The 19,634-nt window shown below is 41.7% G+C and overlaps 1 protein-coding gene across 1 annotated transcript in view; it reads right to left on the bottom strand.

Annotated features, from left to right (window-relative positions):
• LOC130553021 (uncharacterized) overlaps positions 1-19,287 on the bottom strand; it is a 38,927-nt gene extending 19,640 nt beyond the window's left edge. Inside the window, exons 1-4 of the mRNA XM_057331759.1 lie at positions 18,658-19,287; positions 16,884-17,078; positions 16,639-16,718; positions 16,477-16,531 (exon numbers count right to left, since the gene is read on the bottom strand). Coding sequence (XP_057187742.1) covers positions 16,477-16,531; positions 16,639-16,718; positions 16,884-17,078; positions 18,658-18,885 — 558 coding nt within the window. The 5' untranslated portion in view covers positions 18,886-19,287. The remainder of the gene's footprint in view (positions 1-16,476; positions 16,532-16,638; positions 16,719-16,883; positions 17,079-18,657) is intronic.
• Positions 19,288-19,634: the final 347 nt, after the last annotated feature.

The raw sequence follows: 19,634 nt of genomic DNA, 5'->3' as shown, positions 1-19,634 counted from the left end.
TTGACATTTTCTTGAATTTCTTGAAAAGATTTCCTAAATTAACTTGCTGTACATCATTCTAATGTTATTAGCTGTGAAGGTGGCTCGTTGAATCAGCGTTATTCTGTACACAGCGAGTTCGCCAGTATGAACGCACATTGCGATCAGAACGACTCGCCAACAAATGACTCCTTTGAACCAATTCGTTTACACAGAATGTAAGAGATCAGTGAATCGTTCAAAGCTCAGTGAACTACAAGAGAACGTAGGGTGTGAATGAGATTTGATCATTTAGTTAGACTGGTTACTTATGGGCTAAAAAGTCTTATAAAAAAGGCTTATATTAAAATTTTCAACTTTTCTGTTTGATTGAATAAATTTAATGCTTTATATAACTTATTAGTTTTCATTTCATACATTTTTTTAGAACTTTAATATGTGTTTTGTTAAGACACTTATCCCATGTTTTTCATTTGGGAATTCATTATTATATATTTTTTAATGAGTCAGTATCAATGTTTATTAAGCTTAGTTTTCCCCTGTCACTTTGACTGGGGGTGAAAAGTTGTGTGCTTTGAGGATGAAGAAAAATAAGGATTGCAGTAAAGTAAAATGGTGCATAGTTGGGGCCCCCATACATGGATTTGCCTAGGGCCCCCAAATCACTAAATCCGCCCCGTGTTAACATTAGCTGAAAGTGAAGCTCCCGAGATGGTCTCAGTTGGCAAATCACGCTCAGACCCCTGAAGCAGAGTATGTGAGCGCATTGGAGCAGGAACTCCTCTCCGTACTTTAGTATATGTTTGTATGCGATTTAAGCATTCAATAATTCGCTGAGTTCCGTTCTGGGCTCACCATTTCCCCTCCTTGCTCAATATAAAGCTTTTTATTCATTTAGCAGATGTTTTTATCCAAGCGACTTACAACTGAGGAATACAACAAGCGATTCACCATAAAGAGGCAAATAAACACAGGAAGTGATCGTAATACAAAGTTTCTGGCTTTGTTCAGATTAGTACAAGCTAGGGGGTTGACAAAAGAGAAAGCAAAGGTTTTATTTATTTTTAATATTATTTCAGGATAAAGTCAAATGCTGACAAAAGAAAGCAACACAATGAAACAACTTCTTGTTTATCTAATAACCTTTTAATCAATTTGCACAATGTGCTCTATAGACTATTTCTCAATGCCACATTTTTACAACAAATTAAAATTATTCAGTAACCTAGAGAACAAAAGCTTTTACATAAAAAAGAATGCTTAATGCAACATAATTTTGAATTGAAATATATGATAACGTACAGCGTTTCTTTTAAGGAATGTACTATATTATTTCAAGCAATCTGTTCTTGTTACCAAGTTTATCACAGCACAATAAAAAAACAATATCTTTATAGGTAAGGTTGGAAAAAATATATAATATACAGTATATATATATAAACATTCAGGGATCTACTTATCTTCCCACTGAAATGATTGCTTGAGCAACTTCACAAAAAGACTGGACCTTGCTAGATTTTTTCTTGCCATCTAGGTCCATTATTACCTTCTGTATCATTTCAAAGGTGTCTTTTAGATTCTGTGGATAGCTCAGATTTAGACAATACATAAGGCCAAAAATAAGAGCAAAGGCAGATGCCACTGATTTTACACTGAATCAATTTACATGATTCACCACATTTCCTTCAACGACGATTCCCACTTCGTCAGGCTTTTGAAAGGGTCTGTCACATGCTCTGCGTTTGACAAATATGCCCAGTGTCAGTTTAGAGAGGTCATCTGCTTCCTGCTCAGCTTGACTGTCCTTTTCGAGAAGTGACAGCAAAAGAAATTAGAATGGTAACCATACCACACACTATAATAATTGAAAGGTTTACCCCACAAAACCAGTTCTACCAGAAAGACTCAGGAAACATAGAGCGATAAATAATATTTATTTAACAATATATTTAATTGTATTGTGGAAGATGTTTTGGGCGTAGGCCCCGTCCGATGAAGGAATCATGGCAAAATGATTCTGGTGTTCCTGCCTGAAGATAAGGCAGGGGCAGAGCCTACCCCCAAAAGAGAAGGTAAACGAAAATGAACCCACCGGATAGGGTATCTCACTGAAGTTCCTAAACGGAAAAAGTAAGCATCAGTCAGACATGTTGAACATAATCATGAGGTTACATCATACGTGACTTCTACTGAAGATAGCATAAACAATATTATAAAGGGTATAGTTGAATATCACTGTTTTAACAGGAACCTCAAAAAGCAGATAAGAGGCTTGCAAAAGCCTACAATTTCCAGAAGCCTGCGCAGGCTGAAACGACTTGCAAAAGCACAAAAAGAAATAAAAAGAAATAAACAACATATATAAATAACAACGGGGCCTGCACAGGCCGATATGGGGCTTGCACAACCCAATGAATTTTATCCGGAAGCCTGCACAGGCTGAAAGGCTTGCAAAAGCACAAAAATAAATAATAAAATAAACAAAATATATAAATAACGACGGGGCCTGCATGGCCGATATGAGGCTTGCACAAGCCGATGAATATGTTCCGGAAGCCTGCACAGGCTGAAGGGGCTTGCAAAGCACAAAAAGAAATAATAAAATAAACACATACATAAATAACGACAGAGCCTGCAAAGGCCGATTGAGGCTTCCCAAAAGCCGATGAGTTTTCCAGAGCCTGCACAGGCTGAATGGGCTTGCTCAAGCCGACAGGCTTTACCAGAAGCTAACGAGCTGATATGATGCTTTCAAAAGCCGTGCTATAAGTAACTGATTCAATTCAATTCAAGAATTGAATTGAATTGAATTGAATTGAACACCTGCTGAGCATCCAGGATAGTTTTAGAATCCAGTCTTATATAGGATTCGAATGCCATAGATGACCATCTGCCCAGGACCTTGATAGCAGAAGTCGGAATCCCACAAGCAGCTGCTGATGTTGCTGCGCCAATCCTGAATGATTGCCCAGTGTAAAGTTGGGAAGACTTGCCACAACTCTCCACAGCTGCAGCAAGATGAGTCCTGAACCACTCTTTAGCTATGGGAAAGCCATTTGATAGCTCAAATAGGGGGGATAGCTTATGATGACCGGGGCGAGTTTTGAGGTATCTAATCATGGAAGTGAAAGGGCAAATATCACTATTGGAATGCGAAATAGTAATTGTAATGCCTGCACGTGTCGTGTCAGTCTTTGAATGTTTAAGGAAAATAGTAAAGTGGATCGGTGAGAATTTAATATCTGAAGTCTCTGGATGGGTCGAAACTTCAGGAGTCATTAGTAAATTCCCCTGGCCGCATAAAGCCATAGAAGGCAGTTAAGAACACCGCTTCTAAAATAATATTAATATAAGCTGAAAATAACCCTTTGCGCAGTGAGTTAACCAGTTCCTTTAAAATGGGAATAGTAATAGGAAGGTGTTTATCCATGGTTTTCTGCGTATCTTTAGAAATACCTTTCAGTAATAGCCGTATGGAAGGCGTGGAAAATAAACTTGGATAACCGGGATCATGCATTCTGGCATGGAATTGGATACCTGCGAGTAATCTGCATACAGTGGATATTTTAAGATTGCGAGATTGGTAATGATGCACCAAAAAGGCACAGACAGTCGAAACTAAAATTGGAAAGTAAGCAAAAAGCCGTGAACAAGGACCAAGCGGAATGATAAGCTTTAAAGGTGGAAGATGTGACACCTTTAGAAATAAAGTAACTAGCTGATTTAAGAAATTTACTATACGAATCTAATCTAGAAGGATTCTGTAAGGTTTCGGGCAGGGTGTTGGATCCTGGTTGGCTGTTGGGCAGAGGCGTCTGAAAGCCTGAAAGTGAAAGCGAGAGAGAGCGTCAGTGATTTCGTTAGAGTACCCCGGAATATGTTCAGCTTTAATCGTGAAACTATGTAAAATCGATTCCCCCGTGGGAAGGAGGTGTGCGGGTACTAACTATCTCGACGACTGGCTCGTTTTGGCACACTCTCGAGATCTGTTGTGTACACACAGGGACCTGGTTCTCCAGCACCTAGATCGGTGGGGCTACAGGTCAACTGAGAGAAGAGCAAGCTCTCCCCGGTGCAGAGCATCCTCTTTCTCGGTATGGAACTCGACTCTGTCCTCACGAGCGGCCCCGCTCACCCCCCGGGGGGGGGGTCGCGAGACCCGCGACAAGGAAGCCCGCACTCTCGCGGCCTCCCTGAGGCGCGCGCCCGATCAGTGTTGAACTGCCTGAAGCTCAGACAGTCAGCGGTCCCCCTGTAACAAGAGGCTCCTGGGATACATGGCATCCTCGGCGGGGGGGTCCCCCTCGGGTCGATGCACATACGACCGCTCCAACACTGGCTGCAGAGTCAAGTTCCTTGGAGAGCGTGGCACACCGGCAGCAGGCGTATGGTCACACGCTTTTCTGCCGACACACCCTAGCCCCCTGGTCTCCATGACCTTCTTGCGGACAGGGGTCCCCTTTGGGATGCCTCCCTGCAAGGTTGGGGTGCCGTGTGCAATGGGCAAGCAGTGTCGGGGCGGTGGACGGGCCCCCGCCTGTGTTGGCATTTCAACTGCCTAGAGTTGTTGGTTGTGCTACTTGCATTGAGGAGGCTACTACCTCTCGTGCAGGGAAGCACGTGCTGGTCCGGTCCGACAGCACAGCTGCTGTGGCGTATTCTTTCACTCACAGCAGCTAACATGACTCGCCCGACGCCTCCTCCTCTGGAGTCAGCAGGTGATCAGCTCCCTGCGAGCCACACACATCCCAGGCGTCCTGAACCAGACAGCCGATGCGCTCTCTCGTCAGTCGACGCCTCGCGGAGAGTGGCGACTCCCTCCCCGCGCAGCCGGCTCATTTGGGGCAGTTTGGCCAGGCACAGGTGGTCCTGTTGCCTCCCCGGACTCCACCCATTGTCCGCTTTGGTACTCCCTGTCCGAGGTACCCTCGGCACGGATGCCCTTGCGCACAGCTGGCCGCGGGACAAGCGGAAGTACGCTTCCCCCCAGTGAGCCTCATTGCACAGGTCCTGTGCAAGGCCAGGGAAGAGGAGCATCAAGTGGTACTAGTTACGCCCCTTTGGCCTAACCAGGACTTGGTTCTCGGAGCTGAGGCTCTGACAACAACTCCCCCCTGGCCGCTCCCCCTGGCGAACAGCTTCCCCAGGGGAAGGGGCACGTTACGGCATCCCAGGCAAAACCTGGTCTCCATGTCTGGACGGGACGAGGAGATCCTGAGTGACCCACCCCCGGTCCGGTTGGGACGTCACTCAGGCTAGGGCTTCGGCCACTGGGCGGCTATACGCCCATAGGTGGCGCCTCTTCTCGTCCTGGTGCTCTTCTCGGCGAGAAGACCCGCGGAGTTGCTCGGTCGGGTACGAGCTGTCCCGTCCTCAAGAGAGACGGGGGAGTAACCTCTCCCCCTCCACACTGGGAATGTATGTAGCCGCTACGGCCGCTCATCATGACCCAAGTGCTGGGTAGCCTCTGGGACAGCACGGCCTGGTCATTAGGTTCCTAAGGGGCGCGAGAGGGTGACCACCTTTCCGCGCTCCGTACCCTCTTGCGAACTAGGTGGCGGGCCTCAAGAGGCCCTGCTCCCTTCGAGCCTTTCGGAGTTACCGCTCTTTCTCAGTCTTGATAAAGACGGTGTTCCGCATTGCGCTCACCTCCAAGAGGGTAGGGGATCTGCAAGCACTCTCCGTGTCCGCAGATTGCCTAGAACTCGGGGCCGGGATTCTCACGTTATCTTGAGACCCCGCCCCGGCTACGTGCCCAAGGTTTCCACCACTCTCCCGAGAGACCAGGTGGTGAACCTGCAGGCGCTCCCCACCGGGGAGGAAGACCCAACCTATCCGTGCTGTGTCCAGTACGCGCACGGCGCCTCTACTTGGACCGCACGCAGAGCCCAGAAGCTCTGAGCAGCTCTTTGTCTGTTTCGGAGGTCAGCAGGAGGGCTGTCTCCAAACAGAGGCTGGCGCACTGGATCGTGGATGCCCTCGTTAGGGCATACCGATCTCTTTTCCTGCCCGTTGGGGGTGAGGCACACCCCTCGTGGCTGGCTCAGGGCGCCTCTCTGGCAGACATCTGCGGAGCTGCGGGTTGGGCTATGCCTAACAACTCCGTGAGGTTCTAATACCTACGCGCGGAACCGGTGTCAGCCCGCATCCTGGCAAGGTGTGGGACCGGCAGCCGGTAGGGCATACGCCTGCGGAAGCCCTTCCCCCTCCGGGGGGAGCAGTGGCGATCCCGCCTCACTTCTTTCCCCTCGGGTAAAGAACAGGCATTCCATCCATCACTAAGCACCCTTCCAGGGGACAGGCTGGGCAGAGCAGCCCTGCCCCCTTAGGCCGGGGAACAGTTGAGTTATCTCCCACATAGCTCTAACCGGACCTAGTGCTCCAGACGTGGTAACCCCCCCTCCGTGGGCTGTTCCGTCTGATGTATCCTCATGAATGGTTCCCACCTTGGCAACCCATGACCTCCCCAGGTGGACTCCCACCTTGCGGTTAACTCCTGCAGTCCGCACATTCCTCCCATGAGTTCTCCCCTGATGGTGAGACCATGTGGTGTCTCCACTAATTCCTCCCTACGGTAGGTAGTGGCCTCTGCAGCGTTTTTCCCCCAGGGGGAATAATGCTTACCCAGTGGCCCGTACGGTGCCGGGCGGCTTCTCGCCATTTAGAGAATTAGGCCTCCGCCCGTGACGGCCGGCGTTAGGGGGCTTCCCAACTTTTGTGGAAAGCTCTGGGTCCCCCTTCCTCTCCACTGGAAGGTCATAATTTCGCGTTAGCGTGTTCGTCTGACTCGCCCAGGCCAGTCAACGTCGCTCCGCAGAGATTGTGACGCGGCTCAGTGCTGTGGCGTTTTCCATAGGAACCCCATTCTGTCGGTTCGACACAACGTCGAGAGACCGACAGAAAGGGAACGTCTTGGTTACGGATGTAACCTCGGTTCCCTGATGGAGGGAACGAGACGTTGTGTCCCTCATGCCACAACACTGGCCGCCCACCCCAGCGGTCGGGGGAGGATGCTTTAGGCTCCTCAGACCAAAGGTGAATGAATGAGCACGCCGGCTTCCCTCTTATACCCGGACATCCGGGGAGGAGCCCGGCATGCAAATTTCATTCGCCAATTTTCATTGGCCTTTTCTAAATACTCAGAAGATGATAGGTTCTCAAGACAAACCCCATTCTGTCGGTTCGACACAACGTCTCGTTCCCTCCATCAGGGAACCGAGGTTACATCCGTAACCAAGATGTTCTTCATTGACAATGACTGGAGGACATTCTTAAAGTATCTTCCTCACTGGGAACCAGACTTACAATCAACAAAGACACAAATCTTATCAAACTCCAATTTCCATGAGCATTTCCACCCACGTTTTTTCTGGATGCAAAATTCACAGGGATAGAATGAGGCCGGATTGTTTTGTCAGTCTACTTGAAAGGAAAGTTCTGTATTGACTGATTTAGATCATCTAAGGTGAAATACTTCTTGGAGAGTAGTACAGACAGGCACATGGCAATTTCAACTGGCACAATTCCTTCAATTATATCATGAGCAATGTCGGGTGGAAATCCGGTGGTTACATTAAAAAACGATAATGTTTCTGACAGTATGCAAGCTTTCTTTACACCACAGTAACTAGGCAGTAGATTTTTTCTGATTGTTTTAAGGTGCTCTGCATGCGCTTCTCTTGTTCTTAGGCAAAAAGTACCACTTCTAACTTCTGTTGACTGTATGTCAGACTTTTCATCAGTACAAAACCTGCACACGTGAGTTCCAGAGAAGTTCTCAACGAATCCTCCAACACTATGTGCAGCAAGATTATCAGCAACAACAAACTGAACTGTACCTTTAAGAGTCCTGCCCAACTTGCTAATGAATACACCATGTTGCTCTAAGAATACAAGATAACTTATCAGTGGCTCCAGCACCTTCCCGTATCCATAACTCTTAACATCCTCAGACTTGATTAAAGCAGCCAAATAAATTGATGACAAAGATGAGTGACAACATGGGGGTAAGCTACCTAGAACCCAATAAACTCCACAAATTTTGTGTTTTCTCTTTGACGTGCGAAGAGGATTACATATTTCGAAATCATCCACATATAGTATCAAAGAAATAACTGAGCCCTCTGTAAGTAATGGATTCTCTTTGAAATTTAGTCCATCGCGAAATGATTTATACACAGGTGTATCAGTGTGTATTTCTGATGTTCCTTCTGTACAGTTTACCACTTTATCCAAGATGGGTTGACAATTTAACACCTGCTGTAAAGATTTCAGAATTGGTACATACTGGAATGTTCTGTTTTTCTTTGGGTCTAATACATATTCAATTGGCTCAACCACATTAAAATGACTCTTATAGTAAGCCTGACGTCTCCATGAAGTAGACAGAGGACCCTTGTCTGCAATTGCACTGTGAATAGGATTTGACTTACAAAGTGTTGATGCCAACTCCTGCAGTACACTCTCCTCTATCTGGTAACTGTGATGCTGAAAGACTTGACAAACAATGTCTTGTGTAACTGGCACACTCAGAGAGCCAATTAAATAAGTAACTCACAGAGAAGATCATTAATAGCTGAGCTAGGTACAAGAAAAATGTTCTCTAGCTTTAACAGCACTGCAGCTAGCAGTGTTGTAGTCAAGTCAGCTCATTCGAGTCAAGTCCGAGTCCAGAGTAGGTCGAGTTCGAGTCAAGACCGAGTCCAGAGTAGGTTAAGTTCGAGTCAAGACCGAGTCCTAGGACAAGAGATCTGAGATGAGACCTATAGAAATCTTCAAGAATATGTTAAATGTTTGGTGGAAACAATAAAACTGAGTGCTCAGTGCATTAAATATACCATGACATGTACACTGTGTTTTATTTACTTAGACTGATATGAGTTTAAAAATATTATTAGCTGAGGGTAAAAAAGGCCACATAGTAAGTGTTGTAAAGGTAATTTTATTACAATTATGACTTCCCCCTGACCAAAGATATGTCCAAAAGACGTCTTTTCTGCATCTTTCGATGTTATTACGTTTTCTGAACGTCTGATATTGACGTACGTCAAATCTGGAGTTTATCAGACTACTTTCAGTTTTCACATGGAAATAAATGAAATGAGACTCTGTGAAATGAGTTTTGTACCCACAACAATAACCATTATTGTCATCAGTGTTTGCTTTAGTTGGGCTCTTGATCCTTGACTTTTGTTAAATTAATTCATTCAGGTCATGTAGTAGTGTTTTAAAAACACTTGTGCACTGTGAAAGACAGACATGCTTTTACAAAAGTTGGGGTTGTTCTCATGGAAATTGTCAGGCTGTAATAAAATGTATTAGTTTTAAACATTATTAATCAATTGATGACTGGTCTGAGTGCTCTGGCTAGTCAATGCACAAGTATTGAGAGAAAATAAACAAACATATTTCACTGACATCAACCCTCATCATACAACCCTCATCATACAACCCTCAACAATGATGACAATCGTCAAAATAATTCAGATAAACAGATCACCCAGCATGCATTGCAGCATGAAGCTTTCTTTTGTTGATTGTCACCATTGTTGAGTTTCATATGCAGATTCTTGATGTCGTTGTGTGTTAAAGTGGTTTAACAGATTGTGAATATGTTAATTCCTAAAAAAAATCACAGTATATCAAACTACCGATCCACAGAGCTGACACGTTAATAAACCAAACCCAATTATTAACAGTGATCTAAACAATTTCAAAATGCATGCATTACCATTCAGAAGTAGTCATCTCTTTGCCACAACTAATTTATTTTAACACACAATTATGGCTGAAGGAAACCTAATTTAACATTAAAATAGAAGAGCCAAGAGCTCAACTAAAGCTAAAAAAGATCACAATAATGGTGATTTTTGCAGGTACAAAAGTGATACTGATTCAATGCAATGAACATTGACAAATCATCAATTTTTAACCTTGATTCAGTGGTTGCTTGCTATCTTACTGCACTCAAATCATTCAGCTCAGTTTATTTCAAAGAGTCTCACTTAATTTATTTCCATGTGTAAACTCAAAATTTCAACCAGTTTTTACTTTGTACAGACTGGACATCAATATTACACAATCAGGAGACGCCATGAAAAGCTATAGAAACAACTTTCATTTTTGGCCCATAAAGGGACGTCTTTTCAATGTATTTAATATTTTTGCTGGGACTCGAGTGGACTCGGGCATAAGTCCAATTCCGAACATGTTCGAGTACGAGTCGAGACCGAGTCAAAATGCACACAAGTCCATGACAAGACCAAGACCATTAAAATAGGGTCTCGAGACCGAGTTCAAGACTGAGTCAGAGTCTCGAGACTTCAACACTGGCAGCTAGTTTTACTTCAATGACAATGAAGAGGTCTTTGTCTTCATTGGCATTACCAAGGCTTGTACATTAATTATTGGTTGACTCCTCAAGTTCTGATGTGTTAGCAGTTTCAAATGACAAGCCTGAAGAGGCCCTTCTTTCAACAATCGCAGGCTTGAAGTCTTCTAATTTGATATGTCTGTGTTTTCTGTTTTTGTGAGTTTTAAAATTGTTGTAAATGTTGGTTTCATAAGAGCAACCAGAAAACATACAACTGATTGTCTCATGGTTTTTAAGATGCACACTAATGTGTTGAAAGTATTCTCTCTCTGATGAAAGTTGATTGCAGCCACAAACATGACATATGTATAACAGTTGCTATATCTTGATGTGGTTGCTCCACTGGATGGCGTCTTGATAAATGGCTTAGTAAAGCATTCCAGGTTTTAAAGCGGCAGGGGCAGCTTACAAATGTGCATGGATACAAATGACTTGTTCCATGGTGGTAATGGTCAAGTCTGTAGTGTTTTAGGAGCTCAGATCTTCTTTGAAAAGATGCTTCACAATCTTTGCATGTTCACATTAATATTCTAAAAGATAACGAAATACACAAATTATGTTTACAATGCATAATGCTTTGCAATCAACACAACATTAACATCAAACCTAAATTAGCCTAGACTAACATTGAACAAACAAAACCATATATTCTCAACTAATCTATAATTTTTTAACCATCTGGGACTGTTTGTACATTTTACATTGTGAATTTTTAAAAACTGTAGCTTCATCGGAATGAAATGACACTTGTTGACTTGTCGCATTAACCATGTGAATACAAACAATTACATGATATGTATACATTAAAGGGTCACAAAAAAAAACACAACATAGGAAATGAATGGGAAATCTGAAAACTCACAGAATCTTTTGGTAGTACTAACTACAAATCAGCCACTCCAAAGTGTGCCATTCTCAAAACTAGTTACAGCACAATAAACATATACAGACCTTTTATTAGCCAGCTGTACATATTGTACGAGTATGCGTCATTCATCTCGCAGCTTTTCAGGTTATATGATGAAATATTTCTACCGTTTTATTAAAATTATATTTAATAAGCTTTATGATTTTTATAAGAATATTATATCTTATAATCGTGTTAAGATGACATCATACAAGGGTGCTCAAAACAAGTTATTTTTGCTTAAGTGTGGTTTCAGTTGTTCATATTATTTTCGTAAATTTAGAATCAATTTAGTGAGTCATGTTTTTTTCCTCGAATAGATTGTACGCAGATTTCACGCGCCAATTTGTGCGTACACATGAGAATGAGACCTATTGAACCTCCTTTACGACACCTAAAGGAATTCGATGGTCTCATGACAACATACTGTGGCATTTACCCACCAACAGTAAAGTATCATTAAAATATAGCAATATTTTTCTTATCTGTATTATACTACATACAACATTAAATAGAAAATAATCGCATCACAACTTACCTCAAACTAAAATGAATCGAATTTACTTAGTTGCGCCAGGTGATTCTCATATCTGAAATTGCGCGTCCCAACTTTCTCCCTCGCTTCCGTTTCTTGTTTCCTAGCTCCACCCACTCAAATGAAAGTAAAGGGAGGATGCAAGACAAATTTGTACGCTGAAATGGTCCGTGGTCCGTGTATCTTTTGGCCATTTGTTTATCAGTTTGAACTTGAACAAACGGGAGTGAGAAAACGGCGCCATTTTCGTTTTTCGTTCATCAAAAAAACGGGAAAACGAGAATTCGGCTTTTTTTCGTTTTCAACCTAACGTTTAAAAAACGAATAAACAACTTGAAAACTAGTTCTCACATGTGGGCGGTATGAAACGCCCCCTTCCGCTGATTGGCAAATCAAAGGTCAGTAAGCGACGTCTTCGGTTGTCCCTCGGTTCCGAATAAATAGTCCTCCGCTGCTGTACAGAAAGTATGTTTCATTGCTCACATTAAACAACCGTCCACAAATCGTACAGGGCAGATTATAGACTGGACTTTCTTCTGTGCAACCTAGCGCATTTCATATAAATATTTATATCACAAATATTAATGTAGTTCGCATCCGCATATCTTTCTAGCTCGCCAGGGTTAAATCTGCGTGGCAAAGCTGCGCGAGACACTGGACCGCACGAAGCGGATTCATATACTTATTTTATTTCATTAAAAATTCGCTGTGTTGGTGGTTGTCGGGTTAACATATTTTTTCCACAAGTTTGCTTCTGTGTACATTCCATCAAGTGAACCAAGACGAATTCAGAGTTTTGCTGCGTGACAAAGCTGCGCAAGACACTGGACAGTACGCAGCGGATACAGTGCAGTGATGTAGTCAAAGTGAAAGTGACCTATTTGTCCGATATGTTGATCAAGGCTCAGTCACTGTTTAGATTCCACAATAAAAATCATTCAGTGTATGCTAAAGATTCTAGTATTTTATAAAACGTTTTACTGTGTTATTTATGACTGGCACATGCGAACGATGACAATGAGAGAAATGCTGACAAAAATACAAATTAATTAAGCAATCACTGGGTTATTATTATTATTTAGACGTAAATAAGTCCTCCGCTGCTGTACAGTGGGGATCCTTAAAGTATGTTTAATTTCTCTCATTAAACAACCGTCCACAAACCGTACAGGGCAGGTTCTAGACTGGACTTTCCTCGTGAAACCTAACGCATTTCATATAATTTTTTATATCACAAATATTAATGTAGTTCGCATCCGCATCTTTCTAGCTCTCCAGGGTTAAATCTGCGTGGCAAAGCCGCGCGAGACACTGGACAGCACGAAGCGGATTCATATAGCCTACTTATTTTACTTCATTCAAAATTCGCTGTGTTCCGTTGTAATTTGTATTGAGGCTCCGTAAGTCTAAACAATTAGCATTTATTTTTGTTTGATCATTTAGCTTAAGATGGCTAGATGTAGGCTATCCTTTTTTCATAAAGGAAAAAACTTTCGTTCTAATTGCACATTAAAGCTTGTTGTTCTGCATTTATTGATAATAATAATAATAACCCCGTGATGGCTTAATTAATTTGTATTTTTGTCAGCATTTCTCTCAGTTGTCATCGTTCGCATGTGCCAGTCCTAAATATCACAGTAAAAACGTTTTATAAAATACTAGAATCTTTAGCATACACTGAATGATTTTTTCTGTGGAATCTACACAGTGACTGAACCTTGATCAACATATCTGACAAATAGGTCACTTTCACTTTGACTACATCACTGCACTGTAGGCCTATATGCATCCGCTGCGTACTGTCCAGTGTATCGTGCAGCTTTGTCACGCAGCAAAACTCTGAATTCGTCTTGGTTCACTTGATGGAATGTACACAGAAGCAAACTTGTGGGAAAATGTGGTAACCCAACAACCACAACAGCGAATTTTGAATGAAATGAAATAAAATAAGTATATGAATCCGCTTCGTGTGGTCCAGTGTCTCGCGCAGCTTTGCCACGCAGATTTAACCCTGGAGAGCTAAAGATGCGGATGCGAACTACATTAATATTTGTGATATAAATATTTAAATGAAATGCTCTAAGTAACACAGAAGAAAGTCCAGTCTATAATCTGCCCTGTACGGTTTGTGGACGGTTGTTTAATGTGATAAATGAAACATACTTTCTGTACAGCAGCGGAGGACTATTTATTCGGAACCGAGGGACAACCGAAGACGTCGCTTACTGACCTTTGATTTGCCAGTCAGCGGAAGGGGGCGTTTCATACCGCCCACATGTGAGAAACTAGTTTTCGAGTTGTTTATTCGTTTTTTAAACGTTAAGTTGAAAACGAAAAAAAAGCCGAATTCTCGTTTTTCCGTTTTTTTTATGAACGAAAAACTAAAATGGCGCCGTTTTCTCACTTCCGTTTGTTCAAGTTCAAAAGTCCGTGTATCTTTTGGCCATTTGTTTTTCAGTTTGAACTTGAACAAACGGAAGTGAGAAAACGGCGCCATTTTCGTTTTTCGTTCATCAAAAAAATGGAAAAACGAGAATTCGGCTTGATTTTTCGTTTTCAACTTCACGTTTAAAAAACGAATAACCAACTTGAAAACTAGTTTTTCAAATGTGGGCGGTATGAAACGCCCCCTTCCGCTGATTGGCTAATCAAAGGTCAGTAAGCGAAGTCTTCGGTTGTCCCTCAGTTCCAAATAGTCCTCTGCTGTACAGTGGGGATTCTTCAAGTATGTTTCATTGCTCTCATTAAACAACCGTCCACAACCCGTACAGGGCAGATTATAGACTGGACTTTCTTCTGTGCAACCTAGCGCATTTCATATAAATATTTATATCACAAATATTAATGTAGTTTGCATCCACATCTTTCTAGCTCTCCAGGGTTAAATCTGCGTGGCAAAGCTGCGTGAGACACTGGACCGCACGAAGCGGAGTCATATACTTATTTTATTTCATTCAAAATTCATTCAAAAGGGTAGGAACCGCATCATATTAGTTAACAAATATTTCCATATATTGGAACTAAATTAATAGTTTTCATAATATGATGCTGCATTTGCTTAGGCTATGTCATTTTTAAAATATTGTAATATATTACTACAATGTATATATAATTTAAAATGCATATTAAAGAATAAATATAGCATATTTGCATATTTCAGGTCAATTTACGCCATTTTTTCTATTTTGCTGTTCAACGTGATGTGACAGTTTTATTGTTGTAGGAACTGCTGGAGTGCGAGAAGTTCCTCCGCCCCCTGTTTTTGAGCGTGGAAAACATGTTAGCTCACGGTTAAAAATACAGCCTTTTGAGATTTTCATTATTTCATTTTCCCATTTTAAACAAAATATAGAAAAAGATAGTAATGAACGGAATTACCCTGACTGCAGTTGTGCTGATCACTGTAACAAGTTCATTTTGCTCAGGATTGGAATAGAGTGCATTTATAGCTAAATTAGTATGAATAAAACAAAATGCAGTGTTTACTTAAAACGCATTATACTTTTATTTTGGTAAACATACTATAATACAACATAGAATTAGATGCAAAGAAATTTTACTGATTTTTAAAACAGATTTGTGGCCATTAGCGGGAATTTGTCCGAATAATAAACACACACCCCTGAAACGCCAGTAGTTAAACAAACAAACAAACATGTAACGTTAACACACGATGGTTGTCATCTTGAGTCTGGCCAATCATGACATAACTGTGTCAAAGCTCGCGCAATAGGCATGTAAATTAAAGAAGTCTGTAATCACAAATGTCGTCAAATGTGTGAACTCTCCAAGTGACAGACAACATTGAAGCACTATACAGTAACATGAAAAATACAGTTTTGTCCTTCAAAATTCCATTCAAGCCACATTAATTGTCATTGCATAAAAACAACAAACTTAGTAAACAATACGATGCATCTACAATTAACAGCACAAAAGCAATAGGTCTGACTATGGCACAATGCAATAACTTTGGCGGCTGAAGTGAGGTATGACCATTTCACATTTGTTATTGCAAATGCCGTATATACAAGTGCAAATGAGGTTTGTGCATGTGCAATTGGAAAAGTAGCCTACTTAAAACTTAAACATCACGCACAATTAATAGGTAAAATAGAATATTCTGTTATTTTCCAATTGATTACCTCAATCTAAGGGATTCACTGAACTTGAACTCTTCTTCTTTTAGAAATTGTATGTTGGTTCAATGTAACTCAATTAGGTTTGACCAACATCCCCTTGTTTTATGTTACATAAACATAATTGCAGTAGGTTACACCAACAAAATAAGTTTTATGGGTAGAAACAGGTAGAAATAGCTCTTTTAGTCAACAACTGCACATGTTCACTTTTTACAGTGTATATAATATAAAACAACCACAATTATCATACCAGTAACTTTCCCTGTGATTCATACACAATATTATATATATATATATATTACATTACATTATACATGGCACATAAATTCATAATGCTGGATCCTTGTGTAAACATTCTCCTATTGATTTAAACTTTTAAAAAATTCTTCAAAAAAAGGACTTTTTGAATAATCAAGGGGCCATAGTACATTTAATCAAAAGGGAAGGGGAAAAAACGATGAAATATGAATATACTAGTATACAGATTTTGGTTGATAAAATACTGTACTGTGAAATATGATATTGTTATATTCCTACTCACCTGAAGGACAGATAGATCAGGCATATCTCCACTCAGGCCTTTGTAGAGTGTGCTCCTGTGTAGAACATACAACTTTCATTAGTGGAAAGGGGCATATCCACACAGGTATTTTAGTTCAAACATGTAACATATTGTAATAAATCTATAATGTTCAGCTTTTACCTTACTCTCTCTGTTGTTGCTCTACACTTTGGTTTAGCAGACAGCACAACCATCTTTTCCACAGGGCCTGGCTTTATACCCTATCAAGTTATTCGGATACAGTTAGAAGTTGAATGTAGTTAGAAAATATAGCCAACAGGTCTATAATAATAATAATAATTTGTTACATTTCTATAGTGCCTTTCAAGACACTCAAAGAACTTTTCATGGATAGCGGGAATCTCAACTCGATAATGCAAATTTACCAAAGTTCTGGGCTTATGCCACTGCTGTTCTCCTTCAGTACTGCTTAGCACAGGAGGGACCGCCGGCACATTCAGCTGTGAGTAATGTGCTGACTGGAACAGCAAAGCAACACAGTGGTTGCATAATGTTGTTCCAGCAACACATGTGCAGCTGTGTTGAATCCGCTCAACAGGACTTGAATCTTTCAGTACCACCTGCATCAGTAAAATATTATAGGAAATACTTATTTATCGTAGGTTGGTCACTGTTTAATCATTTGTTTAGGACGTAATCTTGTGTTTAAATTTTTTTAGATTTAATATTCTATATAAACAGACAAAATTGTCATGATTCTGCCTCATCATGTCATGTCTTTCTTGGTCTTGTGGCAGAATCATGGCAGATCCTCTTGTTTTGTGTGGAGAGAAACATATTATTGTCGGCCACGACATAATGTGCGTTCTCACCGGTCTCGTCTCTGGCCCCGCCCCTCTCGTTTCCTCGTTTAGCTTTCCTTCAGTGTTTCATCCCCGATACCTGTCCCTTGTTAATTATCCTTTGTTAGTCTCCCTATTTAATGCCCTTGTGTTTGCTGTCCTGTGCTCGTTCGTTTTGCTTGTTTGCTTTGTTGGATGTTACCTTGCATGTTTGCTGTGTTGCCTTGTCGGATTACCTTGCCTTTTCTACTCCTTACCTTGTTTTATTTCCCTACCTCACGTCGTGTATGTTACATAGTCTTGTTTCCATCAGTTTATAGTAAGTTTTAGTTATCCTGTTTTCATGTTTTTCCCCCTTGTGGGAAGTCTTTTATTTCAAGTTTTTATATTAAATTGTGACCGTGTTCAACTCCCCATCGTGGGTTTTGTTTTATATTAATAAGGTTAAGTTTTTGTGTACCGCTGCCTGCGCTTGGGTTCTCTCTCACAGGCATGTCCCTGTTCCTGACACAAAATGTCATGTATTTCTATATGTTGGATTATATTATGTTTTGTAATGTGCTAACTGCTTTAGATCAAAATCCCGAATCATTTATTTGAAACACATGATAGCCTAATACCTTTAACACAAGATTACATCTTAAATTAATGAGTTGAGGAAAACTTGAACAAGAACATATTTTACCCAGAGGGGACTGGCTAGGTTAATTTACCTGCCTACTAAAACTGACTTCATTAGATTTGAGAGTTACATTAAACCTGAATGACCTTAACTCAATCCCCTGGAACATCAGGAACACCGGGTTCAAATAATTAACACGTTATAACATGAAAAAGAAAGCATGCAGTAACCCGAATGGGGCTCAGCAAGGTAAACTCACCTTTCAATTTTATGTATATAACTTACGTATATGCATTTGAAGAAGTAAATAAAGAAGTTGTAAAGATCAGGAACTAGCCTGTTTTTGTATTGAATGAAGCTACAGTAGTGGCATGTTAAAGGAAAAAACAGCATAAAATCTGTCGGGTCCTGGGTCTAGCACTTCTGTTTTGTTTGTCCTCTGTGTGTGTTTACACTTGATCTCGTCTGACAGTTCACCATGTGCTCAGCTTAGTGTTTTTTGACCCAGTCCCTCGTGTCTACTAATCATTAAACACTTTTGGCTCTCTTCGCATCACCTGGTGTCACTCTCTCTCTCCAGCTGTTTCTTGTTCCACACTGATTGTTTCCTCTTCTTATTTCTCGTGCTTCTCTTAGTTTGTGTCGGATCGTTAGTGTTTGCTCTACGAGCATTCCAGTCTAGTCGTGTTATCTTGTCTTGTAATCTTGAATCTTGTTTTGTTACTTAGTACTCACCATTGACCTGTCTGGCTCCAGTGCCGTTACCACTACCGGGTGTCTGCATTTTCTGCCTTGTTTACCCAGCGACCACGGCTGCTTGACCTCACCCAGAGCATTCTTGGAAGACTGTTGCAAGCTCTCTGCCATAGGGGAGTTATCCCTGCTGGACTTCTCTTCACCAAGAGTCAAAGACACCTGGGTGGCTGTGCTATCTTCTTCCGCCGTGGGTACGGGTTCGGACATTCAGCTTCGGTTGATCGATCTTCATCTCCGTGGAGGATTCTCTACTTATTACCGGCAAACGGGACTTTTGGATTAACGCCACTTGTTGCAGACTCTTCCTCACCCTCTTGTACGGAACTTTTTGTCTCACGCCTCTCCCTTAGGAGACGCCTCACTAGTACCACCTATTGTGACATACGGACTACACTTACCTCCTTTTCCACTGTTTTCGGCCGAGCGCTCGAGCCATTTTTTCCCAGCCCCGGTTTCTCCTAAATTCCGTCTTGTATGGAGTTAAGTTGGTGCCACTTCTGGGTGTGAATTGTTGTGGAAATAAATTTGGTAAAACTGCTTTTGACTCCGATATCATCCCTGACAAAAATCACTCAAAATATCAAGTTATCAAGATCACATTGTTGGTAATTGAAGATTCAGCCACACCCGCTGCTCTCTCCACAAACTACTCCTTCTCTCACACTCCCCGCCAAACTGGAAGAGGAGGAGGCACAGGTTTGCTTATCAACAATAATTGGAAATGTTCCACACTATCTTCCCTATGCAACAACTATTCATTTGAATATCATGCTGTCAATATCACTTCTCCCACTCAGCTCAGCGTTGTTGTAGTTTACCGCCCCCCAGGTCCTCTTCACAACTTCATTGAAGAGTTAGATGTGCTGCTCTCATCATTCCCGGAGGATGGCGGCCCTCTTGTAGTCTTTGTGGACTTCAACATCCACCTGGAGAAACCCTATGCTTCTGACTTCCAC

This window comes from Triplophysa rosa, linkage group LG4 (genome assembly GCF_024868665.1).
Source record: "Triplophysa rosa linkage group LG4, Trosa_1v2, whole genome shotgun sequence".
Taxonomy (NCBI): Eukaryota; Metazoa; Chordata; class Actinopteri; order Cypriniformes; family Nemacheilidae; genus Triplophysa; species Triplophysa rosa.
The sequence above is the reverse complement of the archived record's forward strand: the minus strand, read 5'-3'. Positions and strand labels throughout refer to the sequence as shown.